This window comes from Lynx rufus, unplaced genomic scaffold (genome assembly GCF_022079265.1).
Source record: "Lynx rufus isolate CCGP_SWC_20201006 ecotype Redwood Valley unplaced genomic scaffold, mLynRuf1.p SCAF_15, whole genome shotgun sequence".
Classification (NCBI taxonomy): Eukaryota; Metazoa; Chordata; class Mammalia; order Carnivora; family Felidae; genus Lynx; species Lynx rufus.
In genome coordinates, this window is record NW_025814829.1 from 34,528,568 (window position 1) to 34,548,789 (window position 20,222).

Sequence of the window (20,222 nt, forward strand, 5' to 3'; positions counted from 1 at the left end):
ACCATCTCCCAAATTGCAGAAATGTGCCAGTTGCTTTAGGTTTCTGACAAAACTCCGTCTTTCGCAGAGTGGGTCAGTAGAGAGAAGAAAATGAGTTTGGAGTACGGGCCCAACTCTATAAATGACCATGCACCGTGACCCCCCTCCCCAACCACACCCACTTCAGGAGGTGGATCTGTTGCAAAGGATGTGATGTGCTGTAACAGTTTCCCAGGCACGGTTTCCAGAAAACACCTAAGGGGCTGGAAACCCACAATGGAGGCTCTATAGAACTCGAGAAAGAAAGTGTGCTTGCATACAGGAAAGGTTTCACTCTGCCTCACAAGCGATGATCCCTGTATCAGCTCAAAGAGAGGAGAGAAGAAGCGAATAAAGAAAACTACTGGGTAGGGTCTTCATATTAATAGCTGCTTTCCTGTCGCAGAACTGGATGTGACCGCATACCTTCCCAGGGCTGGTGGATGGGCTGCTGTTTGTCTGGTACTCACTCAGACGGTTGTCTTACGAACAAGCTATTCTGCCCAAGACCATGGAAAACTTCAAAGTCTCTTAGTTAAGAAGAAGCGTTTGCTTTACCTAAAGTAAGCAGGACTCGCCATCTAATGCCGCGTAGCAATAAGGAAGCCAGGTCGCTCTGGTCTGTTGCCTATCACTAGTTTTCCAACCACCTGAGCCATTCTGAGAAAGCTGAAGTGAGGACAGGCCAGGGTATGTTACCTTCACAGGGAAGATCTCCTGTCCAAATCCATCCAAACGTTCCACCTCGTTGATGTACATGAGCTCGGCTTCTGAGGGCAGGATTCCACTAAAACCGAAACAGCGTCAAAGAAGGAAATGGTTAAGAGCAACAAAGGCAGTGGAAGATCCGACCCTCCTGATGGCAAATTCCAGAGCTGTGGTTTAGCTCCAGTTCTGGGAAGAGCAATCATCACCCAACTGTGAGGACGCGGTACATTACTAAGTAATTCATTAACATATTCCCTACCAGCCTTTACTCAACGGGGAAGAATCAGAGGAAGGTAAAGTATTTAATTAAGAGCCACAGCCCTATAAACACTAATTATTCCAGACATCCCTGTGAATAATGCTGCTTGCTTTAAAAAAAAAAAGTTATTTTCTCCCACCTAGGAAAAAAAATCTCCACTGTTAAGAAACAAGGAAAAAGTTTATGAGGATGCTATTTTGGGAGCCAAGTGGCCAAAACGAGAGAGAGCTTAGGACCACTGCACAGGTCCTCTGAGGTCGGAAGGAAGGCTGCTCGTTTTCCACTGGTCCCAGAGAGCTCCACGTAGCCCTGATAACAAGTTTTCAGGGCCTCCTCTCCCTCTTGACCTTGACTTTCCCATCCAAAGCAGATCTTTTAGGTCTTCACTCTTAACTCAAGCAGCCCCAGTCTCCCCAGCTCTGGCAACAGAGTTTTCGGAAGGTCAGAGAGAAGAGTTCTCCTGGCTAACAGCTTCGCATCTATGTGGGCTTGCTGGTGTGGAAAGAAGAAAAGGAAAAAAGAAAGGGAGAGAAAGAAAAAAAAAAAAAGAACAGGAAAAAGGGGAGGCAGGGCAAGCACACAGTTTTTTAATCTATTTGCGCCTCTGGGAACAGGGCTGAGCCATGTGCAGGATAGAGCACAGCCGGGGGCCGGGGGTGGGAGCCAAGCGCCTTGGCGGGCCCTACCTGTGGGCTTTGTGTTCTTGGGCTACCTTCTGGGTCAGCTCCTCCAGAACGGCCTCCTCCAGGGCCAAATCCTATCAAAACAGAAGCAGTTGAGGTCATTTGCTGTTTGTTAGGAACAAACCTTAGGAGCTCTGTTCTCCAGAAGGTTTTCCTGATTAGCCTCACTTCATCCACCTCCCCTTTACTCCTTCAAATCGAAAGTTGTCCATTTTCGGGCTGACGGTCCATTGTTACTTTTAGAACATGGCTCTCCACTATAACTTAGGTTCTCCACTTATAACTAACATGCCTCTTTCAAGGCATAGTTTGGGGAGCCACCTAAATTCTGGAGGGTATAGGAATAGCTCTTTTTTCATTTACCTTCTTCTTCTTTGTCTGCCTCCCAGACTCACTTTTATTGAAACTGCTTTGTCAGTACTTACGTATTTTTAACAATCGGGGTATGAATTTCCAGCCCATTATCCTTTCAAAAGCTGAGCCTAGCAAGGGGCTGTGCCTGGCCTTTTTGTCCACCACCACAATATCCGGGCACTAATTCAGAGCTACAGAAGGCAGAGAGGGCTCATTCAGATGTTACTTGACAGACCCTTGGGAGCAGAGGCCATGATGGCTACAAGTAGGGAGTTCTATAAGCTAACGGTGTGTGGGAACCCGCTGGTGTCTCCAGCACCTAAATCCCAGGGCCCTGGGGCCTGTGGCTCCCGTGGCATTAGAGCCGATCGCACATACCTCTTCCCAACACCCCTCCGCTGACAGTGGGAATGTATCAGGGATTGTTACACGTTTACCAGCACAGAACTGTCTGGGATGGACGGTCTGAAGGAGTAATTCCAAGACAGGGAGACCAGAGCAACCAGTTCCTGAGACTCTGACAGCCGTGGTGATTCCAGAGCTCCCCGAATTCCTTGTGGTAGCCTGGGGAGGCTCAAGCCGAGGGCCAGCTGCCTCAGACCTTCCTAGGGGCCGGTTCCACACCATCTGCCCCAGGTCGATAAGCACCGACGAGGGCAGAGATATACGCGCCACTTCCCTCTGAGCTCCAGAAGGGGTGTCAGAAGGGCCTCTGAGCTACGTGTCCTGGTGAGGCCCTCTGAGGCTCATCGTAGACACTGAGGGTGGAGGGCTGGGGGCTGAAGTTTGGCAGAAAACATCCCAAATGCCGATTCCCTGGATTCGACAATACCATCTATACCAAGATGGCCTCCAATTTAACAATTTTCCGTGGATGAAATCCCACCCCCAAAAAAGGTACACCTCAAAACTGCAAGAAACATCCCATCTCAAATCAGGGAAACATGAAAAATCAGTATCTTTTAAATCCGGAAAATGAGGGTTAAATGAGGTGCTGGAAATTGTATAGCCCTGCAGATGGTCACGAGAAACCTCGGAGAAGGTGGAGGCAGCTCTTATTTTCTGTGCATTAACTGATTAATTTGCTGTTTTCCTGTCTAGCCATCCACTGAAATGACTCAAGTCCACGACAGGGAATAAGCATCGTTTTTCGCCGGGGAACAGCAAAGATGCCGCGTGGCTTGCACACGGGAGCGATGGGCGTGCATCCGGGTATTGAGTGGTAGTCCTAACGCGGTACTAATTGTGAAAAGCTAATGAAAGGCATGTGGCCGTAGGAGAAAATAAAGAAAGGTAAGCGAAGATCAGAAAGTGCCCCATGAAACCTCAGCTTCCTACTTTGAAAGGAGAAAAGCCCAAAGGTGCGCCTCTGCTATCCCACTCCATTCAAGCGCCTCCATCTGCGTGTGGGGCCTCCCTGAGGTATGCGCCCTGCCACAGGGAAGGCGCGAGCGGCCCTGCATGAATGAAAAATGGCAGAGTGCATGCCTGTACACAGCGGCACACCTGTGGAGTGCCCTGTGTACTTCGCTTTGTTCTTCGCTCTGCCTCAGAAATGCCATTTGACGAATTCGGTTGCTTTTGTAAGATCAAACAAGGCCATTCATCCCATCTTCCCTCCCCCACCAAAGGAATGTAGTCTTCTCTTTGAATTCTCCAGTGGAACCTCGCAGAAGGTTTACAACCTTCCATGGCTCCCCACTGCCTGCTCAATTAGGTCAACACCTGGGCCTGGCATTCAGACCATTCTTCGGCATGACCCGGCCTTCCCTTCCAGGCCTCCTCTCTCAAAGGTTCAAGGCCTCAGGCAAACCCTTCTTCCTAACAGAATGCTTGTATGTCTCCTGACACACTCATGCTGAGCCTTCCTGGAAGAAACACCAGGGGCCCATCACACTGAGTGAAATGTCACCCTGTCCTTCAGGTTTCGTCTCAACTACCGTTCCCTTGACCGGGCTTCCATATTCCCCCATGCCGGATGTAGTAAGCCTTTCCTCTTCCACTCTGAGTGTGGCTCATACAGCCCTCCCCACGGCTGGCCTACTGTCTCTCTTACACAGTTATCCGGATGCTCATCTGACCCTTCCTCCTTCACCCTCCCTCTTCTTCTTCACAGACAGGCCCCTAACGGCACCAGCTCTTCTCCACATCACTTACGGGCCTATCACGGGGCTCTTACATGATGCCCACTTATAAGCTCTCCATATGCAGTAAGTGATCAATAAATGCTTATTGAACTAAACTCAACAGGCAACTCAGCAGGCAACAAAGTTTCATGTCGTCAAACCGGAGTTTCTAATCACGCAGAGCAGGTTAATGATCGTTTGCACCTTCTGCCTGTCCTCTGCTTACATTTCAAAATTCGTGGAGTGTTGCTGCCCGAAAAGCACAGTCTTCAGCCTCCTTGTGCTTGCATGCCAGAGACAAGAGGGTCATGCTAATCATAAGACGATGACGATGGCAATGACAAGGACAACTACTTCCTGAGAATTCACCATGTGCCAAGTAACGTACTTCACGTGCATTCTCTCCTTCAGTTATCCCAGCTGGAGTAGGCATGCTATCCTCATTTTTAGATGAGAAAATGGAGGCTTTGGTGAGACAAATAATCAAATTTTAAAATAAACTAAATTAAATAATGGCCCAAGTTCACATAGCCGGTAAATGGCAGCCAGGACACGGGCACAGAATGCTTGGCTCCTATAGTGTGAGCCACCTGACCACAGGCCACAATGTATCCAGGGTACGACATGGGGCAGAATGACAGGGCAGAAGCCCAGGAACATCCACAATTCAGATATACACACTGACATCAGCTTCTGTCACAGTGTCTTCAGTGCTGTCCAACAAGACTTTCTGCAATGATGGAAATGTTCTATATCCAAGCTTTCTAGTACAGTAGGGTTAGCCACATGTGGCTACTGAATGTTTTTATTTTTTTTAAAGTGTATATATTTTGACAGAGAGAGAGAGATAGGGAGGGAGGGGCAAAGAGAGAGAGGGAGACAGAGAGAGAGAGAGAGAGAGAGAGAGAGAAACCCCAAGCAGGCTCCACACTGCCAGCGCAGAGCCCGATGTGAGGCTCAAATTCACAAACCATGAGAGCTTGACCTGAGCCAAACTCAAGAGTCGGTCGCTTAACCAACTGAGCCACCCAGGAACCCCTACTGAGTGTTTTTTAAATGTAGCTAATGCAACTGAGGAACTGAATTTTTAATTTTATTTAACTTTAAGTAACTTCAATTTGGATGTATATCACCAGCCACATGTCACAATGTATGTAGCTACTATCCCAAGGAGGGGAAGTTTGGATCCAAGAATAACATATCCATATTCATCCGTTCACTGTGAGATTTAACGAGGTCTATGCTGTTCAGGTATCTGATTTGCTCAGAGCCCAGTGGAGACCGTCATATTCTGGAAAAGGTGTGATACACAACTCCTTCCAGCCTTCACAGACAGCACTGGGACCTGCCAAAGCATTCTAACATCTACAAACTCGTAAGTATCATGCTGGCAATCACCATAAAAAATTCTAAATAGCACCGAAGCCTGGTCTCTGACCAAAGGCTAGGTGAGTAAGACCTTTTCAGGAGACAAAGGTGAAAAAAAAAAATTGTGGAAAATTCTCAACCCATTTGATTGTCTCCATTAGCACAAAAAAGCACGCTCTCTAAAATTCTAAGGTGTGAGCTTCACTTTCGTCTCCCCGAGAGCACTAGGGAGCCTCTGAGATGTTAGAGATGTTGGTTCAAGCATGTTGACACCAAATCCTATGAAGAGCTTCTGCGCCAAGTAATATGCTAATCTCTTTGAATGCAGGTCGATTTGATGGGTAGAGTTAACAAGGCATGAAAAACAACAGATCTATCAGACGATACAGATGTTTTCTTGGCGGGAAGAAGAATAAGGACAGAGTTATTCATGAAACCATAGAGATCTCGCAGTATTTCCCTAACCTATAAGAATAAAGGTTAAGTATGCGGCAACCTAAGCTCATCTCAAGCCCTGACAGGGATAATGACTACAGCCTTACATATGCTAGTCTTTCAAAACTTGAACCCTTGTCACCAGACACACTACTTTCTCCCATGTGCCATAGCCAACTGGATGCCAAGTTCTGCTCGTTTGATTTCCAAAATATCTCTTGCTTTGCTTTCGTGTTCTTCTTGTCACTCATAATACCTAAATCACCTCCCGCCCAGAACACCATGATTCTCATCTGACCTCCTTTCACAAACGGTCTTACTGCTCTAATCCAGCGGTTCTCAAAGTGTGGGGTCTATAAATCCCCAGAGTCCACGGGTTCTTAGCCGTGAGATGTTTCATCTCATCTGCTGCCACTCCCCTCTGCCACTCCTGAGCGACAGTCAGATTCACCACAGACTCTTACACGATCACTCATGCCACCCTGCCCCTGCTCTTTCCCTCCCTGTCTAGATCATTCCTTGTTCCCTACCTGTCTGCCTGCTGCAATCCTGCCCACCCTCTGAGACACAACTCGCCCACCATTAGTCTTTAGGCCTTTCCTAACCCCCCAGCAGAGGTAACCTCTCCCCACATAAAATCCTGACTGCACTTTATTACTCTTGGCTTTGCATTCTGATTTTGCAAACTTCCTATTTACTCAACTATTCGGCCGCTTCCCTGAGAACAAGCACCGTTTCTTATATAACTTTATTTCCTAGTAGTTAGTTACCCAGGCCAGTGCTTTGGGCAAAACAGTTGATAAAAAAGTAAGTGATGAATGATCAGAGTTTCTAAAATCAGAGCCAGGATACTGCAGCAGGTATAGCTTTTCAAACATTTTAATTCCTCCCATTAAAACTCTTCTCATTTACCCCAAAGCTTCCAAACAGCAAACATACATTCTCCCGGGATTAAAACCTAGCCTCGTTCCTAATTTAACTCAAGACTGGGCATTTGACTCCATTGACTCATTCAATGAAATTTCACGAGTGCAGAATATACACCAGTTAACAGTAACAAGACAGAAAGGGTATCTGCCTACGGACCACAGAGCTGACGTCCCGGCTGACAATCCGTCAACACTGAACACGTTTAGATACTGAAAGGGCCCTGAAGAATGCACATAGAAGGTGATTTAGCAGGAAGTGGTTGATGGCTGGAGTGTATCATACAGGTGGTCAAGGAAAAGGGAGTCGTCTTTGAGGAGGTGATATCTGACTCAAGATTTCAATGTCAAGTCACAGAAAGATCTGGAGCACAGTACTGAAGGCACAGGAAACCCAAGGACGAAGGTTCTGGGATGGGAACAAACTTGATATGTTCAGAAAGTTAGGAAGAATGGCATGGCCCTGGAGAGGTGGACACGGGGACTGGGGAGAGGGGTGTCAGGGGACAGAGAGGTGCCTTGAGGAGGCGGGAAGAAGTACCTTTTTCAGTGTTTGTTTATAAAATGCGTCCCCACTTTATAAATGCATGGACTTTCCTCCCTGGGGGAATATACGTATGTAAAATCCTCTGAGATTTTCAAAGGAAACAATTAAACACCCAGAGAAGGTAGAAAATTAATTAAGAAAAAGGAAATCACACTTACCATAGGAAACAGCACATATTCTCTGAGGAAATCTTGAGAATCAAACTGATTGTAGTCTCCAAAATCAGCTGAGAAGAAAAGCGGGGGGAAGGGTAGTATTTATTACATGAAATTAAAGATGGAATAAAGCAAGGGTAAAATTATCGCCACATTTATTATTCCCACTTTGTCCTATTTCTTCACTATTCGATAAAAAAAACGGTGATGTGACATGTTTGATATTGTTACCACTTTTACTTAGCAATACTGTAAATATCAGCATGTGAGCCCTATTACACAATTTTCTAGGGGAAAAAAATGGGGAAATTTGAAAGCGATCCCTGAGCTATTTTAAAAATTTGAAACAAACCTATACTTATGTTTTTGTTAAATATGCACCAACACATTATCTTAAGAATATCTGCCAAGGGGGCTTTTTAACTCAAGGTTAATTGGGAGAACTGAAACCCATCTGCAACTTTTCATATATTTGCAGCTGGAAATTCCCACCGTAAATCACCGTTGGCAAGCAACCCTGCACATTTTTACACCTCCTAAACAAGCTGACATGTTGCAAGATGCCAAAAATTCTGTTTTGTCCTGTTTTCATCTCACCACAGGATGTCTGAGCACATGCAAAAAGAAACTGTGTCTATATTATCAATCTATACATGCCTTGCATCTAATCCTACCTGCTCTCAAAAAAGATCAAACTGCATACAGACTTAATTTCATGCAAAAGATCTGGCATCAGGCAGAAATGGGTGCAGGTATCTTTGGGGTACAAGAGATGCAGAATGCAAGAGTCCACACACAAGGCCAGCGTCCACACATTGCTGAGAAGACAGAGACGCACCTAAGAAACTCAGCATTTAACTAATGAGCAATTAGGTGAAGCATTCAGGACGGCAACAATCACATGCTCGGCCTGTCTTCAAATTTACTCATCAGTTACTGTATTTCATCACGACGTATAACTAAGTGGATGTGTCTTCCTAAGGGCCCAACAAGGGCTCTTGGGAAAATTATTTTACAAATATGAGAGCTAGGGGAATGACCCCAGCGAACAGAGAGTTAGTTCACCAACTTCCTTTAGCCTGAAAGCTATCACACCAGGATCTTCCAGGATCCAGGAGGCCTGTGATAAAGCCAGGGATTGAAGAGTAAGAGGCCAAAATGAGTAATAAAGTGAAGAAAGGAGAAAACTTTTTAAAAAGAGAAAGATCCAATTTGCAGAGGAGGGACACAGTGGATCTTCTCTCTCTTCTTCCTACTAAAGGGGGTCTTCTCCTTCATTTTGATGATCTTTCTTTCATGACCACTAACTGTTCTTTCGTATTGTTCTGGGCACCGTTCCTTTCCTTTCCAGAATTTAAGCGGAGAGATGGGATACAACATATTTTGTGTATTTTCATCCACAAGGTAACGATAGCTAACTACTGGAGTCGTACGTCCAACAAAAATTGCTAAACTGCTAATACTCCGGGATGAAAGAGATCAAAGGACGTCTGCCTCTTTAGACATTCTAGAACCCAAAAGGTTCAACTTCAGTTCAGAATTTGGGATGGGAAGTTCAGTTCACAGCTTCTACAACAACAGTCCTCACAGCAAGGGCTTGGCGGCTGGCATTCCGTCTGGACACGAAGTGATTTTAAAGAAAACAGTCTCTGAAAGGGAAACCTGTTTCTTTTAAAAAATTATATTTTATCTTCTTGTTTCCAATATGACTAAAGGCAATTAAGGCACCACTCAGTTAAGAGTAATGTATAAATATATGTAAAAGTCATGTGACATATTTTACATAAACATATGTAAAAATATATGTAACAACTTAGAAATGGTAAAAACAATCGCTCCCATAACTGGAAGTAGGATAGATTGAAAGATGAAGGTACTTCACTATGTGTTTGTTGCTTCGCAATATCTATCTATCTATCTATCGATGTCATTACACATACATATACATATGTTCCTCTCTTTAAGTGTGTGAGTATAGATTAGACTGCAATATTTAAAGCTATCACACTTGAAACTGATGTGAAAGTCAAAGAGTCACAACATGAAGGTACAAAATATGACCACACTGGGCAGTGGAATCATTCTGAGAAAATGTTCCACAAACCCTGCATGTAGCTCTAATTAAAGTCAGGATGGAAGCTGCTATTTCTTCAAATAAAACTACAATTATACAAGCGTGAGCAATTTGCAAGCAGCCTTGCGACGTCCACCAGCCTGCCACCAGAAATCACTATGTCCGCGTTTTTAACGTCTCTTGAAATGAAAAGTGAGAGTTACCGAGGGATCGTTTCAGTAAATGCACTTTTTTTCTCAGAGAGGCCAGCAACACGGCAAACAGAAAATGCGATCTCGCGGGCCGGCCGCCACGCTCCTTACCTTGCACGGCCAAGCCGGCCAGTCGGATCACCTGCTCCAACGCACACCGCAATCGCCCTTCAAGCACGTCCTTTTTGACTTGCAGGTAATACTGATACCTGTTTATGGGAACAGAGGAACAAATAACCTTAAAAACGCATACTTGGAATATGTTCCCACAACATCGATGTCTTGCTGTATCGAACTCTGTGTGCACAGCGGGACGCACAGGTGATGCTGCTAAAGGTCAGCTGTATTAAAGATGGAAAGTGCCCTCTTCCCGTGTTTATCTTTCTTTGATGTGGCAGGTGCCACGTCCCATGCATTCTCAGTTTGAGAACATTCTCATCAAATCACTTCAGTGTAGGTCCGCAGGATGAAATACTGATAAGGACCCATTCCGCGTCACAGACATCAGGAATAAAAATGTTCTTCCACACCTGGCTGCCCACAGCAACACAGCTGCCCAGCCTACATTCAACAGTGGGGCATTCCCAAAAAAAGTTCTAGAAACATGGCATTTTTTCTTTTTTTTTTAACTCAAAAGTTCGGTAGAGCAGAACACAAAGAGGCCAAATTATTTGGCATTCTGCTAACGGATAGGCTAGAGCTTCTGAGAGCGAGGCTAACCCTACAGGTCTGTGGCTCACAAAAATCCAACCCAAAGTACATTCTCAAGCCAGCAGAGCGCAGGTGAACAGAATGTGCCCATGTACAACATCAAACCTCAAAGTAGACCACTGCTCTCAGAAACCAATAAATACAGTGTATTGTTTCCTTGCCAATAAAACTGTATTCTTAGAATTACCTACACATTTAGATATCTCCTCACCCCAAACCTTTCTTCCTAGGACTCCACTTCCCTTGACCATACTCTTAAAACAGTCACCTCTATAACAGACTTTTCCTAGCACCAATTCTTGGCAAATGCTAACAACCTTTCTGCTCTTGGTAACCATGACTTTCTACTTTTTCTAAACTTGGACATGTCAATGCAGGGAGTTCAAGAGTGATCCAAAGCTCAACTCTTTTAGAGAGAGGCAACAAACACTGAGAGCTAATTATTGCTATCTCTACCTTGTTATCATGGATATCATTACATATCAATCCAATGCCTATTTGAGGGAAGGACTCAGGCTCCCTGTCTCCTCTAATAGAGTCTCTATTTCTTCTCTCCTCTTGGGTCTGCTGGTCAGGGTAGAGACAACCATGTCAGGCTCTGGTGGGGAAAACCTATACTCAAATCAGAAGGACCAACGCTGAGTTATTTAAGACTTCTCTTTTGTAAAACTTAGCATGTAATAGAAAAACACCCTGTTCTTCCTACACCCAGCCTAACTTTCACCTAAAATATTCATAATCATTTTACAGGCTCCACTACTGAATCAAGAGCTTTACTTCCCATCCACATCAAGAAATGTATAGTGGGGCACCTGGGTGGCTCAGTTGGTTAAATGTCCGACTTCGGCTCAGGTCATGATCTCACGGTTCATGAGTTCGAGCCCCGCGTCGGGCTCTGTGCTGACAGCTTGGAGCCTGGAGCCTGCTTTGGATTGGATTCTGTCTCCCCCTCTCTCTGCCCCTCCCCCGCTGGTGCTCTGTCTCTCCCCCTCTCAAAAATAAATAAACATTAAAAAAATTTTTTTAAAGAGAAATGTATATAATAAGTGCCTGTGCTGATTCTCAGAGACAAGTCCCTGGTATGTGTAGAAAATCTCTGTGCCCACTCCGTGCCCTGAGGTCAGTGGGCAGGGCTCTGTCTCACCTGGTTACTATATATATCCTTAGCTGGTGAGAAGCATCATGGATTCTAAATCCCAACAAATAGGAATACAGGTTACATATAAGAACATGTGGTTAAAAGCCTTTGGTAATGAAGTAGCAGTTTCTGACAGTGCGCAATCAGTAAGGAGGAAATACTAGGTAGGATATTTCTTAAAACCCTGTGAAAGTGAAGGCACTGCCTGGGGATGGAGGAAGGGGCAGAGTTTTGGACAATCGTGTTTGATGGAAAGAAAAGGGGAAGTCACAGCCTGTCTCTTCATTATTCACAGCAGAGAATCAGAGTAAATGAAAACATTCTGAAGCAATAATTGTGTATGAAGTTAAAGAAACACCAAGAGTAAATCGAAACATCACAGACTAAAGAAATCTGGATCGCTACAGTTAAAATATGCCACATGTTATCTTCTGGTTTTCTTCTTTCACCTGTTCACTCAAGTTCTGTCCCCAGGCTCAAGTGTATTCAAGCTCCACCTCTCCAAACGTTTCACCCGAGGTGAGTTAACACTACAGAAATGTGGTCCCACGCGCTCGCATAACATAAGGGCCTGCTCTCTGCCCACTTCTCTCCCATCCCAAGGGGGAAAAGGTAGCAAGTTCTGCACATGGTACATGTTGAGGATCTGAGCTTCCATGGTTTTATTCGGCAAACCAAGAGCTCCAACAGAAATGGTTTACGTTAGTGCCTTTGCCTCAAGGCACATGCACTCTGCCAATGATGGGCAAAGCTCAGGTTCTACAGCCTCACTTGAAGAGCAGATTTGTGTCTAAAAATGTAATCTGATGCACACTATTAGTTCATCTCCTGGGGGAAGCTCAGTAGAACTTGAACCAGGAGGGAAAACATGGGCCGTGGAAGCTTACTTCCCATTCCATGTAACCCAGCACATTCCCTGTTTGTGTTCCCTTCCCTCAAGGCTCTTCCTTAGTATCGTCTGCCATGTTCCTTCCTTGTGCCCTACCCTGACTCTTGGTTTTCCTCTGGCACCTGCCTTGTGCCTCAAGGAAACAGTAAAAGTTCCACTCATTTGTATGAGGTAACTTTCACTTCCAGAGACTAAGAACTGTATCTGCTAACTAACTTGGATGTAAATTAAAAAAATAAATGAAATGGTAAAAAAATAAAAATAAAGATAGTAAAATAAAAAAAAATGAGTGACCAAGTCACAAATAGACATGGTGGAAACTCAAATGCACGTTACTAAGTGAAAGAAGGCAATCAAAGAAAACTACATACTCTATGATGCCAACTATATGACATTCTGAAGCAAAACTATGGACACAATAAAAAGATCAGCAGTTGCCAAGGGTTGTTGGGTGAGGGGAAAAATGAACAGAAAGAGCTCAGAGGATTTTTAGGAAATATTTTTAGTGAAATTTTTAGTGAACAGATGATATTATAATAATATATATCCTTATACTGATACATATCCTTATAATGATATATATTGTTATATTTGTCTAGACCTATATAATGTACAACACCAAAAATAGACTCGAAGGCAAAAAAAAAAAAAAAAAAAGAGAGAGAGAGAGAGAGACTAAGAATTGCCCATGAGTCTTTCATGGAAGATCTTTCAGGCTTATAACCGGGCCAGTTCTTAGATAACTGAACACCTCCTTGTGGAAACCTAGGAAAGCAAGAGGGTCCTAAGTCATCAAAGGATCTTTTAGGTGTCAAGAGTTCATTGTGAAAGGAGATAGACCTTTGAAGAGGAGCCATTTAGACTCTGAAGATCACACTTTCAAAAGTGGGGGAATCAGAAGAAAAGAACTATGAGGAAGTGTTACTTCATCTTACTGTCAGAGGATCCTGCTGCGGCTTTCTTCAGAAAAGTTAAAGGACATCGGAACCAAGTAAACAAAACAACCAAACAACAACAGCAACACAAAACCCAGAATTTCGGGATAGGAAGGAATCTTAAGTTTACTGCAGAAAAGTACAATGGGGATGGGATAAGAAAGAAAGAAAGAAAGAAAGAGAAAGAAAGAGAAAGAAAGAAAGAAAAAGAAAGAGAAAGAAAGAAAGAAAGAGAAAGAAAGAAAAAAGAAAGAAAGAAAGAAAAAGAAAGAGAAAGAAAGAAAGAAGAAAGAAAGAAAGAAAAAGAAAGAGAAAGAAAGAAAAAAAGAAAGAAAGAAAAAGAAAAAGAAAGAAAAAAGAAAAAAGAAAGAAAGAAAGAAAAAGAAAGAGAAAGAAAAAAGAAAAAAGAAAGAAAGAAAGAAAGAGAAAGAAAGAAAGAAAGAGAAAGAAAGAAAAAAGAAAGAAAAGAAAGAAAGAAAGAAAGAAAGGAAAGAAAGAAAGAGAAAGAAAGAAAGAAGAAAGAAAGAAAGGAAGAAAGAAAGAGAAAGAAAGAGAAAGAAAGAAGAAAGAAAGAAAGAAAGAAAGAGAAAGAAGGAAAGAAAGAAAGGAAGAAAGAAAGAAAGAAAGAAAGAAAGAAAGAAAGAAAGAAAGAAAAGAAAAAAGAAAAAGGAAAAGGAAAAGAAAGGCCAACCAACCAACCAACCAACCAACACCAAACCAGAACATACAATTTCAAGGCAGGAAAAGTGGTAAAGTTCACCCCCTTCTCCTAATCCTACAACGCTGAATCTCTTCTATTAGCACCCACTCCCTGCCATCTTGAGTGGTTCTGACTCATTTTCTGCTCTACAAGCCCAGGAGAAATGTGTATATTCACACTTATTAAGCACTTCCTGTGCACAGAAGTTGGTTAGGAGCCGAGGGATATCCTGGAGAGGTTGATGACTGTCAACAGGGGCGCGCTTCTTCTCTTGGACCACTGACGCCATGGTTCTCTCTCCAGTGCACTACTAAGGGCTCAGCTTTTAAGAACCAAAGAGTGAAGCTTTTTAAAAGGTGTTACCCTAGCATTATCTGCCATAGCTAGAGCCTTTGATCATGCAGGGCCCTTTAGGAATGTAACTTGCAGAAGTCAGCGAAATAATCGTAGTTTTTCTCATCCTGCCGATTCCAACTTTCACCTACAGTTATCACTTCTATAACATGTGAGGAAGTTCTAGTACAGATCCATTCCATTCCAGGCAACAGTGTGCTCCAATTCACTAGCAAGGACCAGCAGCATTGTTCCTGGTCATTCAGGTTGGACGCAGGCTGAAGAACGAGAGGCTGAAGAGGCAGAGCTCTTTCCTGGAAGCCATCCAGACTATGCGAGAATCTGAACAGAGTTAATGATACGCTGTTACTACCACACGAGACTGCGGATGTGACGATGTGAGACTGCAGAAACGAGAATGAAATGTGAACCACTTTGGAAACTGTTTGGTTGGTACATTTTTGCTCAAAAGGCACTTTTGTAAAGTATGATAATTCCATCCTGTATGAAGACTAAATTAGAGAATACGAGCTGAAATTCTATTTCTAGAATGTTTGGTTTTTGCTTATTTTTGATTAGAGATTCAATTCTAACGGCAGTAAAATGTAACAGTGAATTCTATTTTGGAAACATGCAATTTCACGGAAGTATACTCCACCCTGTCATAGCTTTGGGTGGAGGGGAAAAAAAAATACACCAATCCTCATGCCAGGAAAGTATTTGCCAACTTTCCAAAGGGATCCTCTTTGAAACCCCGAGCTCACAAGGAAAACTTTTTAATATTTTTCATATTCAAAGACCTGGAAATAGCCCACCTGACTGCTGGGGTCCAATGAGTGGTTTTAGGTTAGGATTCCGCTCTCCCTCTAAGAAGTGGTGAACAAAACTATGCTTGTTGAAAAGAATAAAAAAAAAAATAAAAAAAATTAAAAATTAAAAAAAACAAAACAAATTAAAAAAAAACTCTGCTTGTTGAATAAAGGTAACATTTCTATTTTCAAAGTTTTTTGTTTTGTTTTGTTTTGAATCCACAAAGATTAAAATTCCGATTTCTCTACGTGAAACAGAAAAGCTTCCTGATAGTCAGTGCTATTAAATATTACAACTCAAAACTGACAAATAATATGAACCAGTCTTTAGATGTCTCATCTGTCTGGAATAGTTCCATCCAATCTCAAGAAAACAAGTGACTTTTCCAAGTTCCTTCCCCCCCAAGCTTCTGAAAAGAAATTTTTTTTTTTTTTAAATACCATACTGGGTCCCATCAATAGAGCATTCAGTTCTTCTGACCGTCGTATCAAAGAACTCTTTGAAAATTACACCCCATAATATCATCCTCAACATTTATAGATGTGCCGCTACGATCTTCAATCTCTCTTTTTAATTCATGTAAGGGGAATTTAAGTCCTTATGCAACTCTGCTCTATTTGCTGGTCTGTCGCTGCTTCTCTGATGGAGAAATTCCATGTGGTGTTCTGAAAAGTATGGACTGTACTACCGCAGAACCACAAATAAGGCGAGAGGAACGCAGAGGCCGAGTACGTGTTGCTTTGAAAATATTTCTCCCACCCCTCCCACAAGAGAAATGTTCATTCCAAACCCAGTTCAGCAGAAGTGCCTCCAACAGAGAACAGCTATGAAAGTATAAAAGCCTTAAGAGCTGGTCTGGGTCATGCCTCTACTCAAAGACTTCACATTGTCAGCACGAATCACAGGATGGTGGGGACAGGAGTGGGGGAGGCCACTTCTATTGCTCCAAATGGTTGCTCTCCATGAAGCCTCCCTGCTGAGAGGGTCATACCCACTCACCTCCCTCATCGCCTGTGCTGCAGCTTTGGCATCAATGGGATGGGGGTGGAAGTGACAGGTGCCACTCCTGAGCCGAAGCCTTCTGAGCCATTTCTGTTTCCCTTTGCCCTGAGCCCCAGGGAAAGAAGGCAGTGGACACAGTGGTCATGTAAGGTGGGCAGGAAAAAGCCTTTGTTTCTGAAGCCCACAGAGATCCACGGGGCATACATCGTCAGAGCATGATTTAGCCCACGTTGTTTGATAAGGGAAGGATTTCCAAGACCCAAGTCCTACCCTTTTGTTTTTAGAGAAGAAAACCGTGTGGAGGAAGAAGAAATGACTTGTCCACGGTAACACTGCTCTTGAAGGCAGGGCCAGACAGATCGGAGCTCAGAGCTCTCCTCCCGCAAGCGAGGGTGGAATCTGATTCCCAGCCACTGCGGCCAAGTCATCAGTTCCACTGAAGTCTAAAAGTAAAAACGAAAATAAAAATGCCACTGCCTGGTGCTTTTTGTGATCCCAGTGCCTCTAAGGAAAGGCTTCGATAACCAAGCAACCTTCCTCCCCATTAGATTGTGCCACAGCATGTGAGACAGACACTGGCAAGAGGAGCTTTTCTGTAAAAATGTATTATAGTCGTAAGTGGACCCATGGATTATTCGGATCTGTTGTGTTGGGTTTTCTTCCCAGTAGCAGCCTCTGGGAAATTTCACTTTCCTGCCCCGGAGGTAGACAGAGGGCAAGAAGACGGAGCTATGCATTTAATCACTTGTGAACAACATTATAAGACAGAAAGGGGACAAAGTGAAATCTAGAGAGCTGGGTCTCTGATTGTAGGTTCCCAGAAGGAGAGGCTCTACCCAGAAATGGGTACAAATAGCCCTTAGATGTATGTATTTCCAAATGCAGATTTTTAAAAAATGTTTATTAATTTATTTTGAGAGAAAAGAGGGAGTGCGTGTGCGCATGCGAGCTGGGGAGGGGCAGAGAGAGAGAGAGAGAGAGAGAGAGGGAAGTTCAAGCAGGCTCCATGAGACAGAGGGAGGGAGAGAGGGAGAGAGAGAGAGAGAGAGAGAGAGAGAGAGAGAGAGAGAAGCTCAAGCAGGCTCCACGCTGTCAAAAGAGCATGACACGGGGCTCGAACTCACCAGCAGCAAGATCATGACCTGAGCCAAAATCAAGAGTCAGACGCTTAACTGACGGAGCCACCCAGGCGCCCCCCAAATGCAGAGTTTAAAAAAAAAAAAAAACGGACCGCAGTTCATCCTCAGTAAAGACATCCGCAGTCTTTACTGGGTGTGATTCAGCTGAATCAAGGTACTTCTATATTATGGATCATGAAAAAGGCTATCTAGACTTCATTCTGTTACCACCTTACTTAGTAACACCTGATGAGTTGTATGATCGGCACCTATCACCCGTGCATTACTCTTTTTACCCCCACTGCCCGAGGAGATCCGAGAGAGAAAGAAAATGCTTTCTCATAGTTAAAAATAGGTTACTGAAAGCATCCTGTAAGCTGTAACTATCGACCTGCATTACCACTGTTATTATCAGACAGCTCCTGTCTGCCTCTCCCTTCCCTACAGTTCAAGGTCAGTCAAACCAGCTTATCTCTTGTGCATGGTCAGTAGGGCTGTGACAACTTAGAGAAGGGCATTTCAATACCATCCCTACATTCCTCAGTCTGTGAAGGCTTTCCATCAACTACTGGGGTCGGAGGGGCGAGCGAGAGAAAGACGGGTTGTCATTGTGATCACGAGGGAAAGTGTAATGACTTGAATTGCCCTTTCCTCACTAGAAAACTTCCTTCACAGTCAGCCACATCAGAAGAATCTTGCCAGAATGTACTGGAAACCAGCTCTCCCAGGGCAGAGCAGTATGTACCAAAACACTAGCATTGCTTTCTGGTTGACACTGGGCAAGCAAGAAATAAATGTCCAAGTTTCTCCACTACGAAGGACAGGGGACTGAGGACAAGCTGTCCTAGAATTCTGGGGTACAGAACAGCAAGTGAACATCGTTTTAACCCTGAGATTGACCGAGATACCAACAGGAGAGAAAGAGCACATGCCATCCATTCCAAAGGGTGTTCCCAGCTATAAATCCGGATAATGGACAGGGTGGCTCACCCTGTTCTCCGTCTGCCGGGACCAGATAAACAGTAAGTACACAGGCACACAACCAGATAAACCTGACTGCCTCCTCCGTCCCCCTATCCTCAAAACCCCTGAGAAGATTTCAGTTTATGATTGTTCAAGTATAATAATGTGTTTGCTGCCTGACAAATGCACTATCTCAAAGCTTTTATACTTAATGAACGTTCGAGTTGACGGTCAATTAAAACTCTGCATTGTCAGGCAGACTACAAAGGCAAAACTTCTGCAACTGTGCAAAATTGAAATAACCCAACGGGGGAGGTTGGGGGGGGGAGGCTAAAACTATAACTCAACAAAGCTAACCTTAAAAGGGAAAGTTTGTCTCCTAGCCTTTTCACACCACAAGCCGCTACGTGCGCGTGCGTGAAAATACAAACACGTGCATGTACTCAAACACACACGGACAAGACGGTCCCGGCAAAACTTCAATTCCAGAAGTTTTCAGCGTTCGTCGATCAATACCCTAGTCTGCCAGAGACACCTTACTTCTTACGGAGACTCCTTAGGTTTCAGTGAGTCAAAGGATTGCAATTCTTTCCTAAAAAGGATAATGTTTGTTTAAATGCACACAAACACACACAAGCCTTACTTAGCTACTAGTGAAGAAAGGCCAATGATAGCAAGGTGTTGCAAAAGCGAAAAGCATGCCACAACCTGATCCTTGCTTTCTGCTCTTGAACTCCTGCATTAATTATAACAAATTACAGGGAATCCAAGTGCAGTTTATAAGTCCAATAAACTCCCTAATAATAGCCTATAATTTAATCAAGGGTTCTCTTTTAAAAAAGAAAAACTCTTTCACTACAATACATCAGAGAGGGAGAGAGAACACCCCAACACCACTTTTTCTGCCACCTTCAATGCTCTTGGGTACAGATTCCTTTGTGGCATTCACATCGGGAGTACTTAAAAGAGCCAGATAGGGGCGCCTGGGTGGCGCAGTCGGTTAAGCGTCCGACTTCAGCCAGGTCACGATCTCGCGGTCAGGGAGTTCGAGCCCCGCGTCGGGCTCTGGGCTGATAGCTCAGAGCCTGGAGCCTGTTTCCGATTCTGTGTCTCCCTCTCTCTCTGCCCCTCCCCCGTTCATGCTCTGTCTCTCTCTGTCCCAAAAATAAATAAACGTTGAAAAAAAAAAAAAAAAAAAAAGAGCCAGATAGGCTTCACTGCTAGGGGCCGTGATGCCCTGTTTTGCTCTGTCTTAAAAATCTCCAATGACTCGGACGACAGTTTGGAAATTCCTCAAAAAGTTCATTATGGAGTGACCATACGACCCAGCAATTCTGCTCCTAGGTATCTCCCTGCGGGAACTGAGAACACAGGCTCACACAGAAACGTGCACAAATAGCCATATTATCCATAATGGCCCCAATTTTAGGAAGGGGTAAACAAAATGCAGCCTGTCCATACAATGGAATATGACTTAGTCACAAAAAGGAACAAGGTACTGATACCTGCTACCAGTTGAATCGTGAAAACGTTACGCTAAGTGAAAGACGACAGACACTAGAGGCCACGTATTGTACAATTCCATTTCTATGAAATGTCCTAAGGGGCAAATCCATGGATAGGAAGTAGATTAGCGGTTGTGTGAGGCTAAGAGAACAGGGGAGGGGGAAAGGAAATGTTCTGAAATCAGATAGTGCCAATGACTGCGTAACGTTGGGAATATACCAAGAACCACTGAAGGGTAGACTTTAAAATAGTTAAAATACCAAATGTTATGGT

General features: G+C 43.9%; 1 protein-coding gene across 2 annotated transcripts in view; it reads right to left on the minus strand.

The window, feature by feature from the left end:
• Positions 1–20,222, minus strand: part of PTPN14 (protein tyrosine phosphatase non-receptor type 14) — a 180,376-nt gene that overhangs the window by 46,334 nt on the left and 113,820 nt on the right. For both annotated transcript variants that reach the window (XM_047076841.1, XM_047076842.1), the window contains exons 4-7: positions 9,956–10,053; positions 7,583–7,650; positions 1,672–1,742; positions 718–805 (exon numbers count right to left, since the gene is read on the minus strand). In XM_047076841.1, the coding sequence (XP_046932797.1) occupies positions 718–805; positions 1,672–1,742; positions 7,583–7,650; positions 9,956–10,053 (325 nt within the window). The remainder of the gene's footprint in view (positions 1–717; positions 806–1,671; positions 1,743–7,582; positions 7,651–9,955; positions 10,054–20,222) is intronic.